This window comes from Megascapheus bottae, chromosome 22, assembly GCF_031878675.1.
Source record: "Megascapheus bottae isolate mThoBot1 chromosome 22, mThoBot2.hap1, whole genome shotgun sequence".
NCBI classification, from domain to species: Eukaryota; Metazoa; Chordata; class Mammalia; order Rodentia; family Geomyidae; genus Megascapheus; species Megascapheus bottae.
In genome coordinates, this window is record NC_143530.1 from 17,322,711 (window position 1) to 17,346,652 (window position 23,942).

Genomic DNA, 23,942 nt, shown 5'->3' on the forward strand with positions numbered 1-23,942 from the left:
GTCCTGCTGCAGCTGGTTTTGAACTGTGATCCTTGGACCTCCTGAGTAGCTAGGATTACAAGCATGAGTGGGCCACCAGTGACTGGCAAATTCTTAACCCTCAAACCAGTCCACACTTAATGCCCAGCATTTTATCATATCATGCTTAAGTTGGAATTATTGATTCTACTGGCTTCTATTCCTGAAAAGCTGGTCTCAGCTGAGTCAGTAAGGATCTTCCTATTTATACTCTCTCTAGTTCTCAGGCTAATTGGTAATCCATGAAACATGTTGATTTTCTGGTTTATTCAGCTTTTTTTATTCTAGTTGTGAATGGGAAAGTGATTATTATTAAGCAAATCTGAAATCAGAAATCATGTTTCTCTAAAGTATGTCTTTTATTCTAAGCTGGCTAAAATCCTTCAGAACGATTAAATACATCTAACATGTATATATTGGTTTTTATTTGTCTAATACTCATGTGACTACAGGAAAATTAATTAGTCTCCCTGTATTTCAGTATCATTATCTGCAGAGATGGGGATGTGATATAATCTACCTCATGTGCTACGTAGAGAATGATATGTTAATTTATGAGAAGTATGTAAAACAGTGCCAGGCACGCATATGCTAAACCATGTTAACCATCTGCTAAGCATAATTATGGCTTAGCTTTAGTTTTCCTATTTCTACAGATGGAAAAAAAAAACCCTGGAAGTTCAGAAAAACCAAGTAATTTATGGAATGTTACAAAAAGCTGGGTATAGTTTGTTTTGAAGTTAGACCTTTTGAATCCAAATTATGGATGATTTTTTATGTCATATCAGTGATTACTCCACCCTATCTTATTTCTTTTTATTTAACAAATGTCCAGGAAGTACCTAAACATGTATTCAGACATCATATTAGCTGCAGAGAACTAAAACATATGAAAAATACATAAGCTCTGCCTTCAAGGAATTTTTAGTCTGTTGGAGGGAAGGAGGATGAAAGTGAAGGCAGATAATTTAAAACAATGTCCCAAGGCCAGTGACAAAGAGAAACACAGGGAATTCTGACAGGAGTGTCCTCCTCAGGGAACAGGGTACTGAAGCTCACAATTGATTTCAATCCCAACAGACATGCATGCTGACGTGGAAATTCTCAACAGTGGCTATGGTATAGAAGAATGACTTTCATCATCAGGAAAGTGGCTCTGAACAGATTTGCTGCATCCTACCTCCATTTTTGAGGTACAGTGATTTGCATTTCTGAATTCCATGGGGTACAATAAAACTGAAGTTAAGAGTTGGTAAGAAATGGAGTGGGAGGTGGAGAGAAAGCAGATCTTGGGCAGAAGTCTCGGTGTTAAGGAGACCTGGAAGGAGGGAGAAGGGCTTTTAGTCTGCTCAGATCTACCCTGAAATTTTCTTTACCACAATTTGGAAAAAAGACAAGAGGAGCCAAGGTATTTGTATGAAATAGAATGAATAAAGAAGTCAACCTGGGAAAGGTTCTCTAAGTAATATACTGAGCATATCCAAAATGGAAATAAAAGTGGCAATAATAAAGAGAAAGATGAACATCTGGGAGAGCAACAGAATGACTCAAAGGCCAAGTGCTTAAGCCCAGAGCAGAAATGATGAAGTCACCAGAAAACACCTAGGCCTCGAGGAGAGGTATCCATTATTCCTCATGTTTGTAGGAAAGGAAATAAATGTGCATATGGACTTGGGTGCATTTATAGATGTTGACATATATCCATACATACTATGCATTTAATAGATAGTGAAGTCTCAAAAAGTGACGTCTTTACAAAGAGGCAAAATCCACGTGGTAGTGGCTCACATCTGTGATCCTAGCTACTTAGGAAACTGAGATCTGAAGACTGCATTATGAATCCAGCTTGGGCATTATAAGTCTATGAGAATCTCATCTTGAGTTAACCATCAAAAAGCCAGAAATGGAACTGATGTGCAAGTGGTAGCCTTGAAAGAAAAGGCTAAAGGACAGTAAACAGGCTCTGAGTTTAAGCCCCCTTCAAAGGAGAGGCAAAGTGGTAGCTACTGAGGCTGATACAGGGAGGCAGAAGAGTTGTGGCATCTGCCATTCAATTCTTCATGTTCTCAAAAACCAATCAGGAAGTTTTCTATGCTCTGGCTCTAGCATGGTTTTGCTAAAAGACTGTTATTGCATTCCACTAAGATTTTGACACATTTTAGTCTTCACGATTTTATTCCTCCCCCAGTCACGCATTATGCCAGTTGAGATTTTAAGATACATGTAAAAAATAGAAGGCTTTATAAAATAACAAAGCACTATTCATATATTCAGAATCATTACTAGCACAAGTCTAAAGTGATGTTATTGTAACTGCGCTATTGATTTGCTAGTACCTTTTGTAGAGCTTCTTCCGTTTTCTCAGGATTCGTTTTTAGAGCTTGAGAAGCATCATACATGGGAATTGGCATAAATCTCAATGTGTAGTTCCTAAAGACAAAATTATATACTCATTTTAAAATAGCTTTCTACCGCCTTTACTTCAGCATTCTGCTTTTACAGTCCCCCCCCAAACAGCTAGATGCTGCAAGATGAGCTTAAAAAACAACTCAGTCCCCAATCCCTACCTACCTGCTATACAGAGAGCAGATTATTCATTAGAATATATACATAGATGTACTTAATGTACTATGTGAAGTTATTTCTTTTCTCTTTTTTCCACTTATAATTAATCTCATGTGATTACTGTATCTGACTTTGTTACTTGGTATATTGCATATACACTATTTGTTTATTTGAAATAGGGAAGGGAAGGGGGGGAAACAAGATGACCAGGAGGGGGTCAGGGTAGGGAAAGGGAGATAAAAACATGAGAAGGGGTATCAAGATTTGAGAAGTAATGTACCCATTACCTGACGAATGTAGCTGTAATCCTTTTATACATTATCCTGGCAATAAAATACAATTGGAAACAAAGAATATACACATAGATCACCTTGTTCATATTATGGTTACTAGGAACTGCTGAATGTTGGTGGCCTATGACTGAAACATGGATGATCTTGGTTCAGAGTTAGACTGGGTAGTTATATCCCATTAATCAGCAAAAAGCCAGACTGGAGATACTGATCAAATGGAGAGTACCATCCATGAGCCAGAAAGCTGAGTAACAGTTCAAGGCCCTGAGTTCAAGCACTGGCACTCACACGAACCAGGATACACTAAAGCCACAAATACAACCATGTTCATTCCACAATATTCATTGAGCCAAGATATGGACTCAGCCCAGATGCCCCTCAATGGACAAATAGATCAAGAAAATGTGGTACGTATATGCACAATGGAATTTTATGCATCCTTTAGAAATAATGTTGTATCATTTGCAAAGAAATGCAAAGACCTGGAAAAAATTATGCTAAGTTAAATAAATCAAGTCCTAAAAGAAAAAAAAAATCTGGCACTCTACCACTTGAGGCTTTTTATGGTTAACTGGAGATAAGAGTCTCACAAACTTTCCTGCTTATGATCTCAGTCTCTGGAGTAGCAAGAATTAGAGGAGTGACCCCACCAGCACCCAGCTAATAACTAATTCTTAAAATAGAGCCTTATGAATAAATTAAGAAAATAATTATCTTGTAAAAATAGAAACTTAGGTGGATATTATTTCATAAAAACAATATTCACCCAGTCCAACTTACAGGATAACTTAATGTAGAATTAGATAAAGGAAAGGAGATTCTTTCTCCATCTATAATTTGTATTGTATCTTAGTTTCAGCAAAGTAATTTGGTTGTCCTAAAAGAAGCCAACCAATGGGAATTAAGAGAAATTATCTCTTCTTTTATAGCTTGAGTGCTTTCCTTTTCCCATCCAGATTCTATCATGTTACAGATAAGAATAGCTTATTTAAACCAAATGTGATTTTTAAAGCACTGGTATCTTGGAGACAGTGCACATGACAGACTGGGATCCAGGATAGTTTGGCCCATCTGGAAATGCTGAGGACTGAGTGTGCATATTCCAGCTTCTTATAAGCACCACTCTAGGTTAGTTCTGTCACAAGATCAGGATGGCAGCTGTGATGTTAGCACTCAAATACAGCTGTATAGGAATAAAGGTTCCTATACAAGGGCTCTGGTTTGTAGAAGGAGCTGTAATGAATGGTTCTATAATCCTAGAGGACTCTGGGAAGAGGGAATCATTTTGACTTAATAGTATAAGATGCTTTACCCTTGGTTTTATGATGGCCCAAGGTAACCAAAACGAGACTGAATGAAGGGCTACTAATTGTGTCTGAAATACTACACTGGGCTAGAGAGCTCTTCCTAAAGCCCTTCCAACCCAAGGAAATCTGTGGATACACCTAAGAGTAAGCACTTCCTTCACATTCCCAGGGAAGGGTCTTCTATTTATGGCCCTCTCTTTCCTACCGCAATTGACCGCCAAGAGTGTGCTTTGATCACTTCTGCCCTTATAAGGGTATGAGAGTTGATGACAGCAAGATGACAAAATTTTTGTCAAATAAGGGACAGTAGATCCAGTAAGTGAAGGTCTTCAATGGACTTGTCAGAGGTAAATACTCACCAAAGACCCAGAAGAGATTCCTTCTCATTCTACTAGCATCCTAGGCTTTATATTAGGTACTGATTTCTGTAACCAAGTTTATTTCTTTCTGCCGTGTGTGTGTGTGTGTGTGTGTGTGTGTGTGTGTGTGTGTGTGTGTGTGTGTGGTTGATGGGGTTTGAGGGCCTTAAACTCAGGACCTGAGCTTTTTTGCTCAAGGCTAGTGCTGCTTGAGCCATGGCTCCACTTCTGGATTTCTCGTAGTTAATTGGAGATTAGAGTCTCCTGGACTTTTCTGCCCAGACTTGCTTCACATCATGATCATCAGATCTCAGCCTTCTAAGGAACTAGGATTACAGGTATGAGCCACTAGTGCCAAGTTCATGGTGTCTACCTGCAGCCAGGAGTGGTGGTGCAAGTCTGTAATCTCGCCACTTAAGAGGCTAAGGAAGAAGAGCTCAGGAAAACTTGAGCTACACAGTGAGACACTAATTCAAAATAAAACCAGACCGCAAAACTTGAGGAAACATGTTTTGGACAGAATACTTGCCCTGTAACAGAACCTACACAAATAAACTAATCTCATCTCCCACCTTGGGACTCAAGGATTAATCAACTTTGAATCAAAGTAGATACAGTGAACATTTCCCTTTGTGCCTCAAAACTTTTTGTATTGTCTTAACTCCTCTGAATGTACCCATAGTTTACAAAAGCACACATATTCCCACTATAATGTTTTGCTATTTCCAGATAAACATTATTCTTTGAGGGATCCTGATTGTTTATTACTTTGAAATATAAGAATTAAAAAGGCCAGCAAAAACCATTTCTAGCATTCTTTTCAGGCATGCCCAATACATCAGGAGTAAGTTGATGTCTTCCAACAACCTAAGGCTTCAGGGCAAAAAACTTGGACCCAGATCTAGTTTCTGATGTATTATTGCTTCTACTGTTCCACATGTTATCAGAACACCACTGGTTCTCTTGTATTTTTTCACAAAGGAGTCCATTCAAACTTACTTTTCCATAGCAACAGCTATATCTTGAAAGCCTTGTGCAGTGATGTTATTCTTGTCCCATATTACAGTCCTGTTTAAAAACCAAATCATAGAAGTGATCAGACTCTTGCAAGAGAAGAAAATGTTTCTCTCATTGGTATCAATATCCTATGAGCAAAACACAGTTTTTGTTTTTGTTTTTTTACAACTACAACCGTGGCATTTTGTCAGCAAGAAATAATGATTAACTTCATTTCAAACATAAGGGTGAATATCTGCCCAATATTATGTTCTTTTGGGGAGCTGATGGAATCAAACCCATGCATTCTATACATGTGTTCTATTGTTGTGCTCCACCATCATTTCCAACATTATATTCTTAGAGACCTAAAAGCAGAACATTTAACACTGCAATACCTAACATCATCTGGAAAGCTCTAATGTCTGATTCCTTGTTTATCTTCCCTATAGTATCTTCATATTAGAAACTATTTCCAAAAAAAAAGATCCTTTACAAAAGATGGTAAATATATGCAACTTCAAGTACTGAGACTTTCTCCATTTTAAAACACTAGAAAGAATCCCCATTATGTCCTCTTTCATTTTCACTAGTTTCTGCCCTTCTGTGTGCAATCCTGAGAACTTTGCTCAGTGTGCTGGCAAAGGCCTCAGTTACTATAAATATGAAGTTGTTGACGTAAGCACAAAATCTATTTTTATTTTTTTCATATATTTTTATTGTAATTAATAGAAGGGTTACATTATATTCACCAGATAGAAGGTGCACTACTTCACAAACACTAATACCCTTTCTCGTGTCTTGTCCCCATATCCCTCCCCTAAGCAACAAAATCTATTTTAAGGGGAAAAGTATTAATTTACATTCAAAATGTATATACTTCAGAAGCATTTTAGAATTTGTCAGATAACCTTGACACGTAAGAATGGAAGAATGGTTTCCACTTGCCTAGACAGATCCCAGCCCCATAAATCTGATTGTTTTCCTGGCCATAATCCTAAGGACCTTCTCTGAATACAGCTGACCTTCAAAGACCTTGTTGCTGGTCTGGCCTTTTGACTTCAGTTTAGAAAGAAGGTTCAAATTTGGTTTCAAGCTGGGAAAGGGAAACATTAAGAAACAGCCCCAGGGGAGGAATGATGGTTAACTCTTTACTCACCAGACTGATGAGACTAGGTAACTGGCAAAACCTGATCTTTCTGACTAGACATAACTAATCCTTAAGAAAAGGCCTGCTTGCCTGGTGTAGTGACTCGTGTCTGTAGCCCTTCCTTCTTGGGAGTCTGAAATTGGGAGGATTTGGGAGCAGTAAGTTCATGAGATACTTATCTCAAAGAATGCCATGCTGGACATGGAGGTATGAGGATGTCATCTCAGCTACACAGAGAGCATAAAAAGAAGGATCATAGTTTGGCCTGAACCTGAACATAAATGCTGAACCCTAACTGAAAAATAGTGAAAGCAAAAAGCATTGAGGATGTGGCCCAAGTGGCAGAGCCCCTGTTTAGCAATGCAAGGCCCTGAGTTCAAACTCAAACATTGCCAAAGAAGAGGGAAGGGGAGAGAAGGGAAGAGGAAGAAGATCAGTCGTGCTTTGGAAACATCATAGATGAAAACTGCCAAGCAGAACAAGTTAAAGTCCAAGGTGAACTTGCCTTTGAACCAATAAACCTCTCACATGCTTTTAAGTGTTTATGTCAGCAAGGGTGAAGAGGAACGGGGCCTTGGCCTCATATGGGCATTTTGGTCAACAAAGGACTACAAATTATATTGTCTAGTTATGTTGTGGCCTATACAGTTAGTGTAAGTACGCTCTGTGACTTCTGCAAAAAATGAGATCTCCTACCAATACAAAATGTATCTCACCCCCTGACAAGGCAATGTATGAAGCTGTGAAAGTGAAGCCAGAGCTGCACTGGACATGCCAGGAATCTGGAGACGCCAGGATTACAGACTGAGCGTGGTCAGCTAAAGGGAGTGGCCATGTAGATTCCAAGGGTTGTCCATCTGTACAGAAAGGGCTGTCTAAACCCTCTGAAGTTCACCATGCCATCATGTGATCCATGAGTACACCCAGTGATGAAGCTTTTTCTGGATCCTCGCACATGGGGAAATGTCTATGTCATTACTTCTGATTGTTCAGCTCTGCTCATTTAGTAAGTGCTGCCTACAAAACTCTCCTTGTTCCTTACTGCCATCATCTACAGTGTTAAGACCAATATTAAGAAGGAAACCACAACTCTCAGTGGCATTTCACAGCCATCTGACAAATTACTATATATAAAATGTTGGGAACACTGTCCCTCTCTCACACAGCTATTTTTTTTTTTGTTATTTTTTTTTTGCCAGTTGTGGGGCTTGAACTCAGAGCACTGTCCCTGGACTTTTCTCAAGGCTAGAGCTCTACCACTTGAACCACAGCACCGCTTCCAGCTTTTTGCCTATGTACGTGGTATTGAGGAATTGAACCCAGGTCTTCGTGCATGCTAGGCAAGCACTCTACCACTAGGCCAAACTCCTGGCCCCTCACACAGCTAGTTCTATAAGAGCGCACAATCCCTGATTCCAGGGCACATCCTGCCTACCTGAGCTTGGTGTTGATCTGCAGGGCTTTGGCCAGCATCTTAGCTCCCATGTCCCCCATCCCGTTTCCGCTGATGTCCACTTTGGTCAGAGAAGTGTTGCTTCCCAGAGCATTGATGATGATGGTAACCTCAGCCTTGAGTTTGGAGTCAGCCAGGGACAAGGACTGCAGAGGCTGTGGAGCAAAACATAGGCTTCACTTAATCATCTTATTAAAGCAGACACTTGCTAGACCCATTTCCTGGAGTATAACAGGATGGGCCTACTGCAGTGTCTGATTTTGGACACACTACCTAAATATACTAGTAGAACCTGATGAGCAAACACTTTAGGAAGGAAACATAAAGAATGTTTTACTGACAATGGTAATCAGTCCTTCTTTTCTAAAGGAAGCTATGAACTAGCTCTATTTAAATAAAGGACAGGATGTAATAAAGAAAAACAACACAAAATCTTCTCAGCTTTGATAGCATTGCCTTGTTCCTTTTTAAACATCCTAAATTTAATGTCACAAGGTTAAATGGCATCTTAAAATACTAAAAGGACAAATGTAAACTGAAAACCAGTTCAGTTGAGCAATATCAAGTAAAAGAGCATTTACTGAACAGTAAGAATTTCTAACCACTTCCTACATGGCTTAATTCACTTTCTCCTCCTAGCCAGTCATCTACCATTCAGGTACCAGGTATTAACTGTTTCCCTCATTTCCCTAACATGAAATAGAAAGGTGAAGTGACTCGACCAAAATCACATGATTGAAAAGCAAGTGAACTGACAAGCAAACAGTGGGAACAGTCTGGGTCCAAATTTGGGGACTCATAGCAACTGTACCACATTGCTTCAATCAACTTTTCCTAGAGCTTTTTGTCTATTATCCCTTAAGTTCATCTTTTAAATTTCAACTGGGAGATATTTCTACCATTAAAGGAGAAAAAAAATCAAATCTGTGCGATCTTTTTTGTTTTATCATATATGCTATGGTGAATCCAAACCAGCACGCTCACTATCTAAGCCAGAGATGGACTTAAAGCTATTTAGACTGGGAGCAGATTTTGTTCGGCCTGTAGCATATGTGACTAAATAAACATATAAATATGTAAGTCAGGGCTTCTTACACATGCCAACCCCACTGTACTTACTCTGTTGTTTTCCTACTCCTGGGGGTCTTTTGGGTTTACAATGCTTGATATAGGTTACAGCTTATCAGACAAGGTATCATTTCCAGGGCTTGAACCAACATGGCACCAAAAACAGAACTCAGACCTGGGGGAGACTGGATGTCCTCTGGGTTGTGTGGAGTGGTCTAGATGTGTCCTATTTCATAAGCAGCTGTGACATTACAAGGAAGTAGATGCAGGAAGCATATTCTACAATTATTCATTACCGAATTCTACTCTATGGTGCCCTGATGGACTCTCTAATGATCCCTACTCAGAGCCTAAGTTCTACCTCTGCTCATTCACTCCAACTGATTTCCAAGGGAGCATGTGAAAAAGGGGGACGTTATGCAGTGAGTGCAGGACACTGGAGGAGGGTGCTGATAGCATCGAGAGTCCAACATCAAAAAGGCAACATTGTGTAGTTAATTCATATCAGGTGACCATACTTATTATCCATCCACATTACAGCATTCTATCCAAACCTATCTTGTATATGGTGAACTCCAAAGAATATAGAGTATTGATTAGAATCACAGTCAACTAATAAGTGCTAGTGCAATTAAACCCCCAGCTCAACCCAAACTAGATACCAGTGGCTTGGGAGAGCTGATGGGAGGCTGACATTATAGGGAAAGGTTTAAGGTCAGTCCAGGTAGAAACAAGTTTAAGAGACCCCTGATAAATGAAGAACAAGAGGTGATGTCACATGCCTATTATCCTAGCCAGACAGGAAGCCTAACATGGGCAGACATACTCACACAGGAGGTAAGAGCCTATCTCAACAATAACCAGTAAAAATCAGGGCTGGAGGTTCAGAGGGCTTGCTTAGCAAGTGCAAAGCTCTGAGTTCAAAATCTCCACACTGCATACAGGAAAAAAAATGCCACAATTCAGCTTCAAGTCTGCCTATGTTTAGACTCACATAGAATTACTAACGTAGCTTTAGTTTTCTTATCATGCTACATTCAGGCAAATGGAAAAGCAACTAAAAATGCTTTGAATGTGGGCCACTTAGTGTTTTAAATAGAACACCAACAAATACAATATTGCTTTAATCAAAATCCACAATCACATCTCTCATCATTTCAATAATCTCTATTCAGATACTAAGAAAATGATATATAATGGCTTTTTCTTAATACTAGAATACTGTCAACTCACCAAAGGAACAAGCACGAATTCCAGCACCACATTCAAATTTTAATACACCCCAGTTAACACTTAAAAATAATAGTCAGAGTCATTAATGCTTATCGCATGCAATTCTGAAGAGCGAGAATTGCATGCATATTTATAAGGTCATTCGTCTTTGACTTAATGAATTTCCTCACAGCACTATTATCTGAATTCTCACTGTTTCTTTTCATAATTTAATGTGCTTAATCTGAGATTCTGTCTCCTGGTAGTTGATAGGGAAACACATACTGTTTGGTTTGTTAGAATACAGGTTAGTAAGTGATATTTCAGAAAGAGTCTCTGCTGACTTCACCCTCAAAGTTACAGTCCCACAAACATGGTGCAGCAACCTGGAAATCACGGTCTTCAGCTGAAGTTAACAATGAAAGCTGATTCTGAGTAAGTTATCCCATGGGCTGTCCAAAAATAAGCAATACAACAACCAAGAATATCCAGAGCAGAGATTACTTCTGTATGTGTCAAATGCTTAAATAAATAAAACAAAAAATAAGCCTAATTGTACTAGGGTTCTGTGGAATATTTGAAATCACAGCCCTCAACTTCTAATCATCTTAAATTATTTGTACACTACTTATTCAAAAATAGCTGGGCGTGGGGGGGAATCTAATACTATAATTGCTTTTTTGAAAGATTCCTACTTTTAAGTGACATGAAAATAAAAAGGATTCATTATACAGCCCATTAGCAATAAACTAATCTAACTTAAAACTTCACAGAATTTACTTATGCATCATCTGCAAATACATTCTTATATGAATCTAAATATCAACATTAACTTTAAGTAGGAGATTTCTAAAATTACAGGAGGTTTGAAGATCATTATGCCATAAATAAAACATGAAATATATACACTTCCTATGGAATGTAAAATTCGCCAGATCCTGTGCTAGGACATAAATAGCTGAGGATGAATATGAAGTATGATTCTATGGTATTAGTTTCCCTGATTTCTTTAAAATGGGCCAATACTGGAAAATAGTAAACATACATAGAGCAGGGTGGTGCAAAATCAAATTAACTATGCAAAACAGTGCAATTCTGAAAAGTGGGGTATATCAGAATATGTGGTAAAGAGCAGTATTTGGATTCATTAAAGAATAACAAGTTTAGTTTTTCAGCCCATAGGTTAGAATCTTGTCACACAATGAAAAGTCTGGAGGACAGAATTCTTGTGACATCTAGGAAGATGAGGACAAGGGCAAGTTCCAATCCTTCTACCCTTGGGCCCCATAACTTTCTCAGAAAAGTCAGCTGACTCCTTTAATAGAATTTGCTATTCATTCTTGGCAAGAATTCGAGAGGAGAAAAGAAATTTTTTCAAAATGTGACATACTTAACCTAATGAATTTAAGAAACCACTTGGTGACCTGCAAGAACAGTTTTACCAAAACACCAATGATGGGATTTGTCACAGTAGGAATACAAACTGATTCAAAGTTTTAGAAACTCTAAAAGCTGTATCTGTTAACCAAGTAGGATTTTGTCAGGAGAAGGTCAACATCTTACAAAGAGTATTCATATAATATAAAGTATGACATGCCAGTTCTATCTGTGATAGAGTACTCCTACTTTGTAAAATACCCTTTATTTTTCTCATACATTTTAAACAGAAGCAAAATAGGATATGATTTTAAATTAAATTTCGTTAGCCTGAATTAATTCTTGGCCCAGAAGCAACTACAGGGGATTAAAATACCAGGAGCATTCCTAGAGCTCACAAAGCAATTTAAGATGGGAGCCTTAAAATTCCATGTAACCACTTAATGAAGTCCAAACCAGTATCACAGTGTTTTTCAGCATTATATTAAGGTCAAAAAGTCAGTAAGATTGTCTGCAGATTACCGTGTTAGCCTAAGTTCTGTAAATTAAAAGACAGGCTCAGGAGTCAATTTATACTAAAAAAATGCTGTTCTATACAATCTTCCTTAGTAATGAGTTGAATGAAGAATAAAATTTTAAATATTCTACAACTGTATTAGTTACTCCATTAAAAATAACAGAAAAAATAATAACAGAAAACATAAATAAAATTATTGGAAAACAGTAAGAAAATACTTCATGCCTATGAAGTGCCAAGATGGTCATGATAATTCCATTCCCAGGATCTTCAGAGATGAGAGGACGCTGCTCATAATCCCGGCCATATACAGTGCTTGCCTAGCATGCACAAAGACCCAGGTTCGATTCCTTGGTACCACATACAGAGGAAAAAGCTGGAATTGGTGCTGACGCTTAAGTGGTAGAGCTCTAGCCTTGAGAAAGTCCAAGGACAGTGCTCAGTCTCTGAGCTCAAGCCCAGAACTGGCAAAAAAAAAAAAAGAATCCCGGCCACAATGTGCACTCTATATGCCTAAGCTTTTTAATAGCTTTTTTTCATAGAGAAAAAAGGATGCTACACATCTACTTCATGGAATCAATAAGACACCATTTCATGAAGTAGAGAGTTTGAGTTATAAAGTGACATAATTACATTTTGCAGGAATGAAATTTTTTTTTAGTCCTACCCTGAATCCATCCACCTATCTATCCATCAACGGAGAGAGCCTACAAAGTGGCAGTAACTGTCCTCAACATTCATTCATGACCATCAACTTAACAAGGGGCTCAGCCCATTCTCACCCCACTCTCGAGGTGCTCACTTCTGAGTGTGTCATAAAGAATTTTGGAATAAATAGCAATTCATGAGAAGACACATGTCTCTAAACCTTCAAGACAAAAAACCGTCAAATGTAATCATTATGAAATACAAGAATTTCTTTTCTTTCTTTCTTTCTTTTTTGCTGCTGATCCTGTTTTGTTGTTTGAACTTAGGGCATAGGTGCTGTTCCTGAGCACTCCACACTTGAGAGGTCCACATACAGTTTTTTTGAGTAGTTAATTGGAGATAAGAGTCTTATAGACTTTCCTGCCCAAGCTGGTTTCAAATCGTGATCCTTAGATCTCAGCCTCCTGAGTAGCTAGGATTATAGGCGTTAGCTACCAGCACAAGGCTGAATTAAGTCAATTCTGTAGGGTAACTTATTCTGCAAAGAATGTCTGCCTCTGAGAGCCTGTAAGGGACATAGGCATGAAGTATTTGTAGTTTGATTTCCAGTGACCTTTTGGCATGCTCTGACTTACATGATGACATTTGAGCTTCTTTACATTTGGGGAAAGTTTTTCAAGAAACCAGATTTGTTGTAAAGGAAAGCATCTATGTACTCCACTTGGTAAATATGAATATTTGGAGCTTTTACAGGTAATAGAACTCAAGTTGTATATTTTTTAAAAAACTGGTAATAGAAAACTTTCTTGAAGGATAGAAATATGCAATAGCAACATTTATGGATATCACAAATACAATACTCAGTTATTTAAAAAAAATAAAGAAACCAGGGTTTATGTACTACTGGCTGTGGTAAATTAGGGTCTATTCTGGACACCTATAAAATGAAAGGATCTTGATAAGTTTTCTTTGAATTTTCATCTTCAGTGACAGTTTCTAATGTAGAAGATATGAGTTTGACTCTATCCTTTGTTGTCTTCTTACTAGCTGTGTGTTGAGCTGATCATTGTTTATCAGGCATAATAACTGACAATTTTGCTGTGAAGACCAAATCTGTAATGGATGTGAGAAGGTACGTACACAGAAAAGGCTATAATTCGCTTTATTATGTTTAACAAAGGAGAATGTCTCACCCTCTACTGTAGTACCCGGCCTTCCTTCAGTAGAGCATGTTTTCACAGGCCCACAGGGAGGCATTCTTCCTGTACTGGAGCTTAGAGTTCCCTTTCCTCACCTCCAGCCACTCCCACCCCCACTCCCATGTTTTCTGAACTGAATGGATGAGTGAATGCTAATGGATAATGGGCTATGAACTTTAAATATAAAGGATTCTCTCACTTAAAAATCTAAATAAATAATTACAATGATATTTGCAAAAAAAAAACACAAAAAAACAGTAAGAAAAAATGACAACAACCAAAAGATTTTAGTCAAAAGTATTTAAAATAATACTCACTGAGTCTTCTTCTTGAATCATCTGTACTAAGTTGTCCAACACAGGTGTCAGATTTCTAAAGAGATTTTAAAGACGTGGACAGTGGAATCAAATCAAAAGTTTTCAGGAGGCTGGTTATTTTCATCATTGTCATATAAAAAATTCAAAACTCTTACTTGGGTTTCATATTATTAAAATTTTTCCCTAATGCCAGGTGCTGTATTGATCTGTTTTTACTGAGCCACACTATTAAGGTAGATAGGTCAGATTCTAAACCTGGAAAGAACCAAGAGGAAGTAGACAATCAAAACACATGCATATAAATGACTTAGCTGGTGACATATAATTAGATAATTTCCTGTACCAAGCTCAGAGTTCAGGGATTCTAGTCTTTCATTGTCAAAGGAACATATTGCTTTGCTTTCTTTTAGAGTCCTATTAATTCAAGGGGTAGATTCATTCTCTACTAAGACTTCTCTAAACCTCTTATACAGTCAGCAGGATTTGAAACTAGATAATGGCAGAATCTCATCTTTCCCCATCTTTATGAAAGAGAAGTTCTCAATGTATTGTTTATTGGTAAGTAACTGTAGACAGTTTTCTATGGGGATTCAACAGGTTCATAATATGTTACTACAACCAGCGAAACTGGATCTAATTAAAGAGGATTTGAACAACCAAGAATGAAAAAAGTTGGGTTCAGGTTTTATCAAAGTATGGATATTATTATTATTATTATTATTTAATGGGTTGTTTTCCTGCATATTTACCCGTGGGAATCAACTTAGTAAAACTCATCTCTTCTACAAATAAACTCTATAGTTAAAATAAATAGTCAATAAATGTAGTAAAACTTCTTTTATTAAGGTGTTGCCTAAATTTGGCTAGCTTATTTTCTCTTTTCTAACTTGCTTCAATTTCCATTGTGTTTCTGACTCACCATTGTCGGAGATGTCTAAGCGGGTGATGTTGTGCACTTCGGCGATGCAGCCTTCCAAGACTTGAGCCCCTCCTGACCTCAGCTAGAGAGACAACCAAACACTAAGTCAAGTCTCCACCCTGCTGCAACTACAGCCAAAGCTTAAAACCAGCACGATATTTGTCAACAAAACATGAAAATCAAAAGCTTAGCTATCTTACAATCAAACTATCATCAATCATATTATCATAACATCACTTGATGGTATGGGAAATAAAATATTTAAGTTATTTATACTAACTTTATATTCTTTATTGATATTGGTAATATGCACACATGAAGCTAACATGTTTTCTAGTGCTTAAGAATAATCAAAGACACCCCTAATTTGCTACCTCAGAGTACTTACACAATGTCCAAGCTAAGGAAAGCACAAGGAGAAAAATAAATGAATTATTAGTAGTAGACAGAACAAAAGTAAAGAAGTCAAAGTCTTTCTCAATATACAGTATAAAAAAGCAAAGAGCCTAAAGAAATGTTTGTAACTAAAATGTGTTCCTGAGACAAAAAAATTTTTCAAGAAAATACTTTATCTTCAGGTACCAAGAGTATTTAATTAAATTTATAGGTTACTAGGTGCCTAAAAGTTCCCCAACAGCTAAAGCTTTCCCACAACAGTAAAAGCTTTTCCACTACTAAAATTAAAATCCTTTTAAAATGAATTTGCATAATTGAGCTAGGTGGGTAGGTATGCCTGTAAAACTGGTTTTTAAATTTTATCTTACACACTAGAATTATTTAAAAGAAACCCAGATCAAAGAGAAGGTGTGTGAGGTACTGTGCCTGAATTGTTGAACACTTCAAAATGTTAAAAATAAAATCATATTTCTTTCAAAGGAAATGTCCTCTCACAGAAAGTGGATCATTTTGAAATACTCATAATTTTTAGTTATATTAATATATCCTTAGCTGAGACAAAGGAATAAAAGGAAATTAAAATCTAGAATCTTTAAGAACCTTTCTCTGCCTCAAGATCATTTGCCACTTCAGAAAACAGGGTATTATGTTCTAAAATCTAAGTGCCAGTGATTGGATTCTATAGAGATTCCCTTCTTGAATACTTGTTTGTTAAACACGTCATTTGAAATATGATGTAAAAATCAATGTTAATAAATTCTTTTAAAGAACATAGTAGAGTGATGAGAGAGGCTGTAAGGGCCTTAGTCTAGTATTTCCTGATCCACAGCTGTCTTTGTTTATATCACTTATTCTCCCGTGCCACAGGTTTGGGTGTTGTTTTTGTGTGTGTGTGTGTGTATGTGTGTGTTTAAGAAAATTTACTCCAAAAAGACTATCTTGGGGCCAGGAGTTTGGCCTAGTGGTAAGAGTGCTTGTCTAGCATGCACAAAGACCAGGATTCGATTCCTCGGTACCATAGTAATAGAAAAAAGCTGGAAGTGGTGCTGTGGCTCAAGTGGTAGATCTCTAGCCTTGAGAAAGATCAAGGACAGTGCTCAGGCCCTGAGTTCAGACCCCATGACTGGCAAAAAAAAAAAAAAGACTATCATTGACACACCATTAATATTTCAAAAATTAAAAAAATTAAAACCAAAGGAAAAAAAGAAAGAAAAAATATAGGGCAGCCAGGCGCGGTGGCTCACGTCTGTAATCCTAGCTACTAGAAGGCTGAGCTCTGAGGATCAAGGTTCAAAGCCAGCCTGGGGAACATAAGGACCTGAGACTCTTATCTCCACTTAACCTCAAGAAAAATGGAAAGTGGGGCTTGTCTCAAGGGTAGGGTGGTAGCCTTTAGCTGAAGAGCTCAGGAACAGGGCCCAGGCTGAGTTCAAGCCCCATGATCCACGAAAAAAAAAAAAAAGGTAATTAAAAAAATACATACATACATATAATAACCTCCATATTACTATTTTTCTCCTATACAGTCTCCATTCTTAAATTAATTAATTAATTTATTTATTTATTTAGCCAGTCCTGGGCTTAATAAATTTATCTGGGGAATTTTTACACATAAAACTCAAGAATATAGTCTTTGCTTATAATACAAGAAATATCAATTAACATCTATTTCAAATGTCCAACTCCTATCAGGGTATAATGCCAAATAGCATTTTCAAAATGTTACTTCTGGAAGTGGGGCTATGGCTCAAGGGGTAGAGCAGTAGCCTTGAGATGAAGAACTCAGGGACAACGCCCAGGCCCAGAGTTCAAGTCCCACGATTGACAAAAAAAATGTTACTTGTTATATATGAAGTCTTTCCAAGGTTGCACGTATGATATGGTTTCATACCCATAGCCATTCCAGTTTTGCATTCTATACCTGTCCTGACAGGTAACGGAAACAACTACAATGCTTACTTCCAGTCTGGGTGAATGAGTACCAGATTAAACAGAAGAATTACCTTCAAAGTTTCTACTCCTTTATTGAAATGCCCTACTCATCTCAAATTTTAATATCTGGTGCTCTTTTTCTACTCATTATCAATGGTAATGAATCATGGAATAATCTGCAGGAACCATTCCCAATGGAACCACCTCTCATACCTCGACCTTTTGTGTCTTCCCTGAAATATCAGAGATTCTTCTGGCACTTTGGAGACTACGCTTATAGAATTTACTTTCAGCTTTTATCAGTTCTTCTCCTGAGATGGGACTATTAAGAAGTAATTCAATTTTCTAAAACACGTCATAGCGAGGTGTGAGAGGGCCCATCTACAATTCCAATTCCTCTAGGAGGATTGTGAATTTCAAGGCCAGCCTGTGTTATAAAAGAGAGAGGCCTGCCTTCAAACAAAACAACAGAGAAACACAACAAAAACAAAATCAGATCTTTGAAAGTATATCAACTGTTTCTTTTTAGTAGATGGATACCCAAAGATGATACACTACTACTATAACAAACAATTCTGAAACTTTTGTTTAGAAACTCCTCTGAAGAGCAACTGAGCACCCATTTATTTGCATATATGTACTACTGGTAGATTGAGTGAAATTAGAATCCACTGAGGTGTATCTAGCCATCGAGGGAATACGTTTCTCATCCAAAATTCAGCTATGACTATAGTTTGATGACAGTATTTCACCTTGAAATAATTTTTAAAGCAATTCTAGAAAATGTTTTGGTGGAGATAGAATATTTATAAACTCTGGGCATAAAGACTGAAAATGATCAAAGATGGGCAACAAGCAAGGAGAAATGAGAACAACAATGTAAAAAGTAAAGCAAGGCAAAATAAATTCTGTACCATGATATACCTACCAAAAAGAAAAAAGAATATTTATAAACCTAAATAAAAAAAACTTAATAAGGCAGTATTAACCTATGTTTTATACTGAAATAGGATGAGGATCTCTCCCCATTCTCCAATTCCCTTCAGATAATGGCTCACATCTGTTGGACCCAACCTATGGTAACGTGCCAAATGCTATCTCTTAAAACTCAGCAAGTAAGAAATAGGCTGGAAGAAAGCAAGCCATTTCATAAGCTAAGCCTTTGATTTCAAATCACCTGCCCTTTGAAGTGGAAATTCTTTGTCATACATGACTACATTGAATCATTTTTTTTAGATACTACATGACCAAGGAAATTAAAACCAAGTGATAACATAACCAACATGAAATGCTTTAAAGAAGGGTGGGTTTTTCTTAAGTATTGATGAAGTCATCTGTAAATGTAAGATTTATTTCAGAACCAGGACTATATTCTCCACAAATCAAAAAGTAGAGAGGCCAAACTTTTGAGATTCCATTCCTTAAATAAAAATGTTATTTTTATTATAGGAAAGCAGCTACCTAATTTATAAATGCTCACATATAAAATAACAGCATGGAGTATAGATTTCCTCTCTGTGAAAAAAGTATAACATAAAGCATAATTTTCCACTCACTGACTGAGGATAAAATGCTCCTTTTTGGTGAATATAGAATCTAAGATCTACAGGATAAGTCACCAGGAAAGATGAGAAAGAATAATAAAGCGACCTGACACATGACTCCTTCAAAAATAATTTGCTTCATTTCTACACTTTGTATATAGACATTTTAATTTTTACTTCATGAGTTCTCACATCTCCGAAAGAGCTCAACCACCATGATAGATGTTGGTCATATAGCTTGTATGATACATAAACAAATAGGACTTAAAATGTATCATTGAAATTTGTTTCCTAGAATGTAGATTCTACTCCAAGGCGTTTTATACATGGAAATAGTAAACAATTTATACACATAAAACAAACATCAAGGTCATTTCACAACTGTTCTGCTTCCATAGGCTGGGGAGAGTGTCATCTCTGGAGCACCTGTAGGAGGCGCTGAATTCTCACTGTGCTCACATAAGAAACTTCAGGACCACACTGTCCACAATTCTCCTGCTTAGGAGAAAGTGAAGGAAGGGATGACACTGTTCAAAAAGAAATGTATTATTTATTTGACGTACGTAACTGTAACCCCTCTGTACATCATCTTTAAATAACAATAAAAATTTTAAAGATAACTTTTCATCCTGTGTTTTACATCTCAATCATCTCTATGCTTCACATTTGCATCTGCCCTTCTTCCCAAGTCAGTCATCTCTCTAGATGATGCATCCCACAATGACTGTGGTGACAGGGAAAATTGTCATTCCCCATTAAATTTCAGATAAAGTTAGATTTGTGAGGGTAAGTTAAGGATAGAATTCTTCCATGAGTCCGAAGAGTGCTAATTGTGAAGAGGGTTGTGTCTACTATGGATATATAGAGAGAGCATGAACAAAGAGGGCCTGGGGTAAATCAGTGGTAGAATTATTGCCTAACTACTCAACACTGTTGGTTCAATCTGGAAAGAAAGAGAGAAAGAGAGGGGAGGACTGTCAAGAGGAGGGAGACAGAAAATGGGAGGGAAGAAGAGCAAAATACACATGGATGTGATTTTAGAATTTCAAATTAGTGGAAGTTTCTTACTGAGAGCATGACATAAATTCTAAAGTATTAAAGTTGAGAAACACTACTGATGTACCAAGTGCCAACCATTCTAGCCTGGATTACATGGTAATATAAAACACCCTACAAGGGAAGTTTACTGTACCATAAAGAAGAAAATTCCATTTGTCTTTCAAAAGTTCTCAGCAGATCACAGAGAAATTGAAGTAACAATCAACACAGAAATGTAACAGAATTTTTCAAGCCATTTTTGAGAACAAAATAATCATAGTTAATATTACAATAGTCATCATTAGAATTATTATTTACAACAGAAAATCAGGATAGTGTATTCTCATTATGGCTCTGATGCTAGGGAGTTGCATTATTTTGGTTTCTGTAGAGCTGATGATTATCCCAGCCTTATCATTAAATTAAATAAAAAGTGTTAGATTGGTAGTAGTCAAGATATCTAATTAGGATAGTATATTCACATTATAAGCCATTGCTAATTTGGTATTTTAACAGGGTAGAGCAGTCACCTTTCTATTAACTTTTCTTTGATAGAATAATATTTTCTAATCCCCTTCATCTCATTCCTCTGTTATAAAAAATCCTAAAGTACTAATAAGAAAATAAGAAATAATAAAATAATTCACACCATTAAGGTCAGTTTCTACTTTTAAAAGTCTGTCTTTATAAATGAAAGCCAACTGATTCACAATGCTCCACAATACTCATATTGTGGAACTCATATTCATTTTTTAGGGTTTTAAATTCTTTTAATAGTTCCATTTCTTTTTCATATAAAACCAGTAAATCACAAAAATGATATTCATCCCAATCACAATTAATGAAAAAAATCCTACGCACACTAGTAATTTATATGCTTCAATATCTAAGTGTTGGCTTGGTTACAGCATTTTATTAGGAGCACAACATGCTGGAGCACACCATTTTGTTATAATACAGTATGAAGTATGATACAGATCTTGTCCTCTAGAAAGCCACAGAAGCCAAGTTAATAACAGTAAGGCACTGGCAGAGTTCAGTATTCAAATGCGTACCCCTATTGTCAAGTATCAGACAATTAGAAAAGAATAAGATCACCAAGGGCCAGAAAAGTCAAGGAAGAAATTCAGCAGACAGACACCCAAGTAAGGAAACTGAAAAAGCAAACAATCTGAAGAGGCACTTTTCAAAGAAGAGCAACTTAACCTCAACCCACTTATTAGAAGAGCTACTAATATTTTCTCCACTCGGTAGGCACAGAAACTGAGATTCCAGTGATATCAGCCAATACACACAGAAACACTTAGGCCCAGCGCCTGAAGCACGCCTTGGGAAGAGGGAGGAGAATAGAGTAGGGGCAAGTGAGTTTCAGGAAGAGAGCACAGGAGGTTTACAGTAGGTAGGCTAGTTATAGGAAGAGAGAATAAGAGGACCATGCCAGAAAGAGGATGTAGAGACTCCTACCATCACTCAGAGAAGAGATGGGGCCTGACAAGCTAGGTGAAACCAGGCTTTGCAAAGGCCAGGTGGTTTATAGTTACTAATTCACAGCAACTCAAAGTTTCAAGATAGTAAAAGTTTAAGTGGTCTCTAAAATATAAAGACTTTAATCTTTACACTTCTCATTGGGTCTTTTTGATTCTAAATATTTGGCTCTGTTGTAATTCCAAAAGGCATTTTAATTTCTCTGACTTAAGCCAAGCTATTGAAAAAGTAAAAATTTATGAGATGACAGCCATTGTCTTCTATGTTCTCCAAATTCAAGTTCAGCTACACAACTTTGTCCCCTGTCCTGCATGCTATATTGTACATTTCATGATACTAACATTTGTCTACTGCTTTATATCTCAAGGTGTCATAAAATAGGCAGGCAGCAGGCACAATGGATATGAGGGGAAAATGCCATTAACATGCACAAAGTGTTCCACTTTCAGTAAGATTTGCAAAATGAACAGTATCTGAAACTCATATAATATGTATTTTTCTGCTTCATTTACACCCTGGTAGAGTCACAGTACCATGTTTTTCCCAGGAAAAAAGGCAAAACACTTTTGTGGCTATTATCTATCCCAGCACAGAAGCTTAAGGTGGTCTTACCTCACAGTTACTGAGATCAAGAGAAACCCCCTTCAAGCTATGATTGCAAGACAGGCCCAGCAATAGTGCTCTGAGGGAAAGAAACACAAATATCAGGTACAATTCCAAGCATGTGTGTACATGCAGGCACATACTTCAGTATACTGTATAAAAGCCTGGAAAAAGAACACCTTTTCTAAATCACGGGTCAAGCAACAAGCAACCTCTCACATTTAAAAATATATCCTGACAATTTGAAAAAAAAATATGGCAGGGGAGTACTCCTATGTCTTCCAGGTAGCATTTAAGGTGATAAATGAAAAATCTGGTAGGACTGCTATTCCAATGCAAATAAACCAACAGCACACTTAATTGCATATTGAAATTAAATTGTGTTCATCATAGATAAATTCTCACCTGCATCTGCTTGAGAATTGTTTTAATAATGCTTAGAATATTATTAGGCAATTGTTATTACAGTAGCAAAGTAGGACTGGTTTTCCTTCAGCAATATGGTCATAAGGGAGTCTAGCTCCATAGTATTCCAGGATGGGTAACAATGCCAGCTAGATGACTTGACTAAAAGACTTCAAGAACTGTCTGCATAGGGTAGAAAAGCACTAGAGATAAGAAGATGCAGGTCTTGAATTCAAGTCTAGAATTCTGCTGGGACAACCACCTGTGGGGCCAGGGCAAACCCCACGTGCACACTGAGAAGTTTTGACGTTATCACTATAATATCATTCCTCTGTAAGAACATGAATCAATTCTACTTTTACAAATCAGTCAAATAAAACCCAATGTTACTAGCTGGGTGCGGTAGCTCATGCCTGTAATCCTAGGTACTCAGGAGGCTGAGATCTGAGGATTGTAGTTCAAAGCCAGCTCGGGCACTAACGTCCATGAGACTTGTATTTCCAATTAATCACTAGAAAATAGGAAGTGGGACTGTGGCTGAAGGGGTAGGGTGGTAGCCTTGAACTGAAGACCTCAGGAACAGTGCCCAAGCCCAGAGTTCAAGCCTCATGACTAAAAAAAAAATTAAAAAACCACCAATGTTACTGAATAAGCTTAACATCAAATGTTTGCATATGTATATCACATCTATGAAATTTTATACTGAATGCAAAAAATAAATTCTTCCCTTAGACCTTGTGAGGCACTCAAAGCTGAGGCTGTGCCTCCAAGCAGAAATAAACACTGCAAATAACCAGAACAAACACAAGGCAGACAGTGATAAAAGCACTAAACAGTAGTACTTACTACCTGGAGTGACTACCTAACTGTTCTCCATGCTACCAGGGAAAGAACCTTCATCTAGCACACACCCAAACTGCCCAGGTGCAATGCCCCACCATTAGGTGGGGGGCATTACTTCATGCCCAATCCTTGAGAGCTTCTCCTTCCCACCATTCTCAGGCTTCACCCACTAGGAGAGAACTCAGCAGTGGCATGGAGACCAGGAGCCTGGCTGTCTTGAGCTATAAGATCTAGAGGCATGGCTCAATCAGTACAGGAGTTGATTAGCAAACAGGAAGCTGCCCTGAGTTCAAACTCT

General features: G+C 37.4%; 1 protein-coding gene across 6 annotated transcripts in view; it reads right to left on the bottom strand.

Annotated features, from left to right (window-relative positions):
• Carmil1 (capping protein regulator and myosin 1 linker 1) overlaps window positions 1-23,942 on the bottom strand; it is a 270,455-nt gene that overhangs the window by 69,711 nt on the left and 176,802 nt on the right. For all 6 annotated transcript variants that reach the window (XM_090356285.1, XM_090356284.1, XM_090356283.1 and 3 more), the window contains exons 17-23: window positions 22,406-22,475; window positions 15,399-15,480; window positions 14,635-14,734; window positions 14,480-14,534; window positions 8,124-8,296; window positions 5,542-5,610; window positions 2,355-2,448 (exon numbers count right to left, since the gene is read on the bottom strand). In XM_090356285.1, coding sequence (XP_090212411.1) covers window positions 2,355-2,448; window positions 5,542-5,610; window positions 8,124-8,296; window positions 14,480-14,534; window positions 14,635-14,734; window positions 15,399-15,480; window positions 22,406-22,475 — 643 coding nt within the window. The remainder of the gene's footprint in view (window positions 1-2,354; window positions 2,449-5,541; window positions 5,611-8,123; window positions 8,297-14,479; window positions 14,535-14,634; window positions 14,735-15,398; window positions 15,481-22,405; window positions 22,476-23,942) is intronic.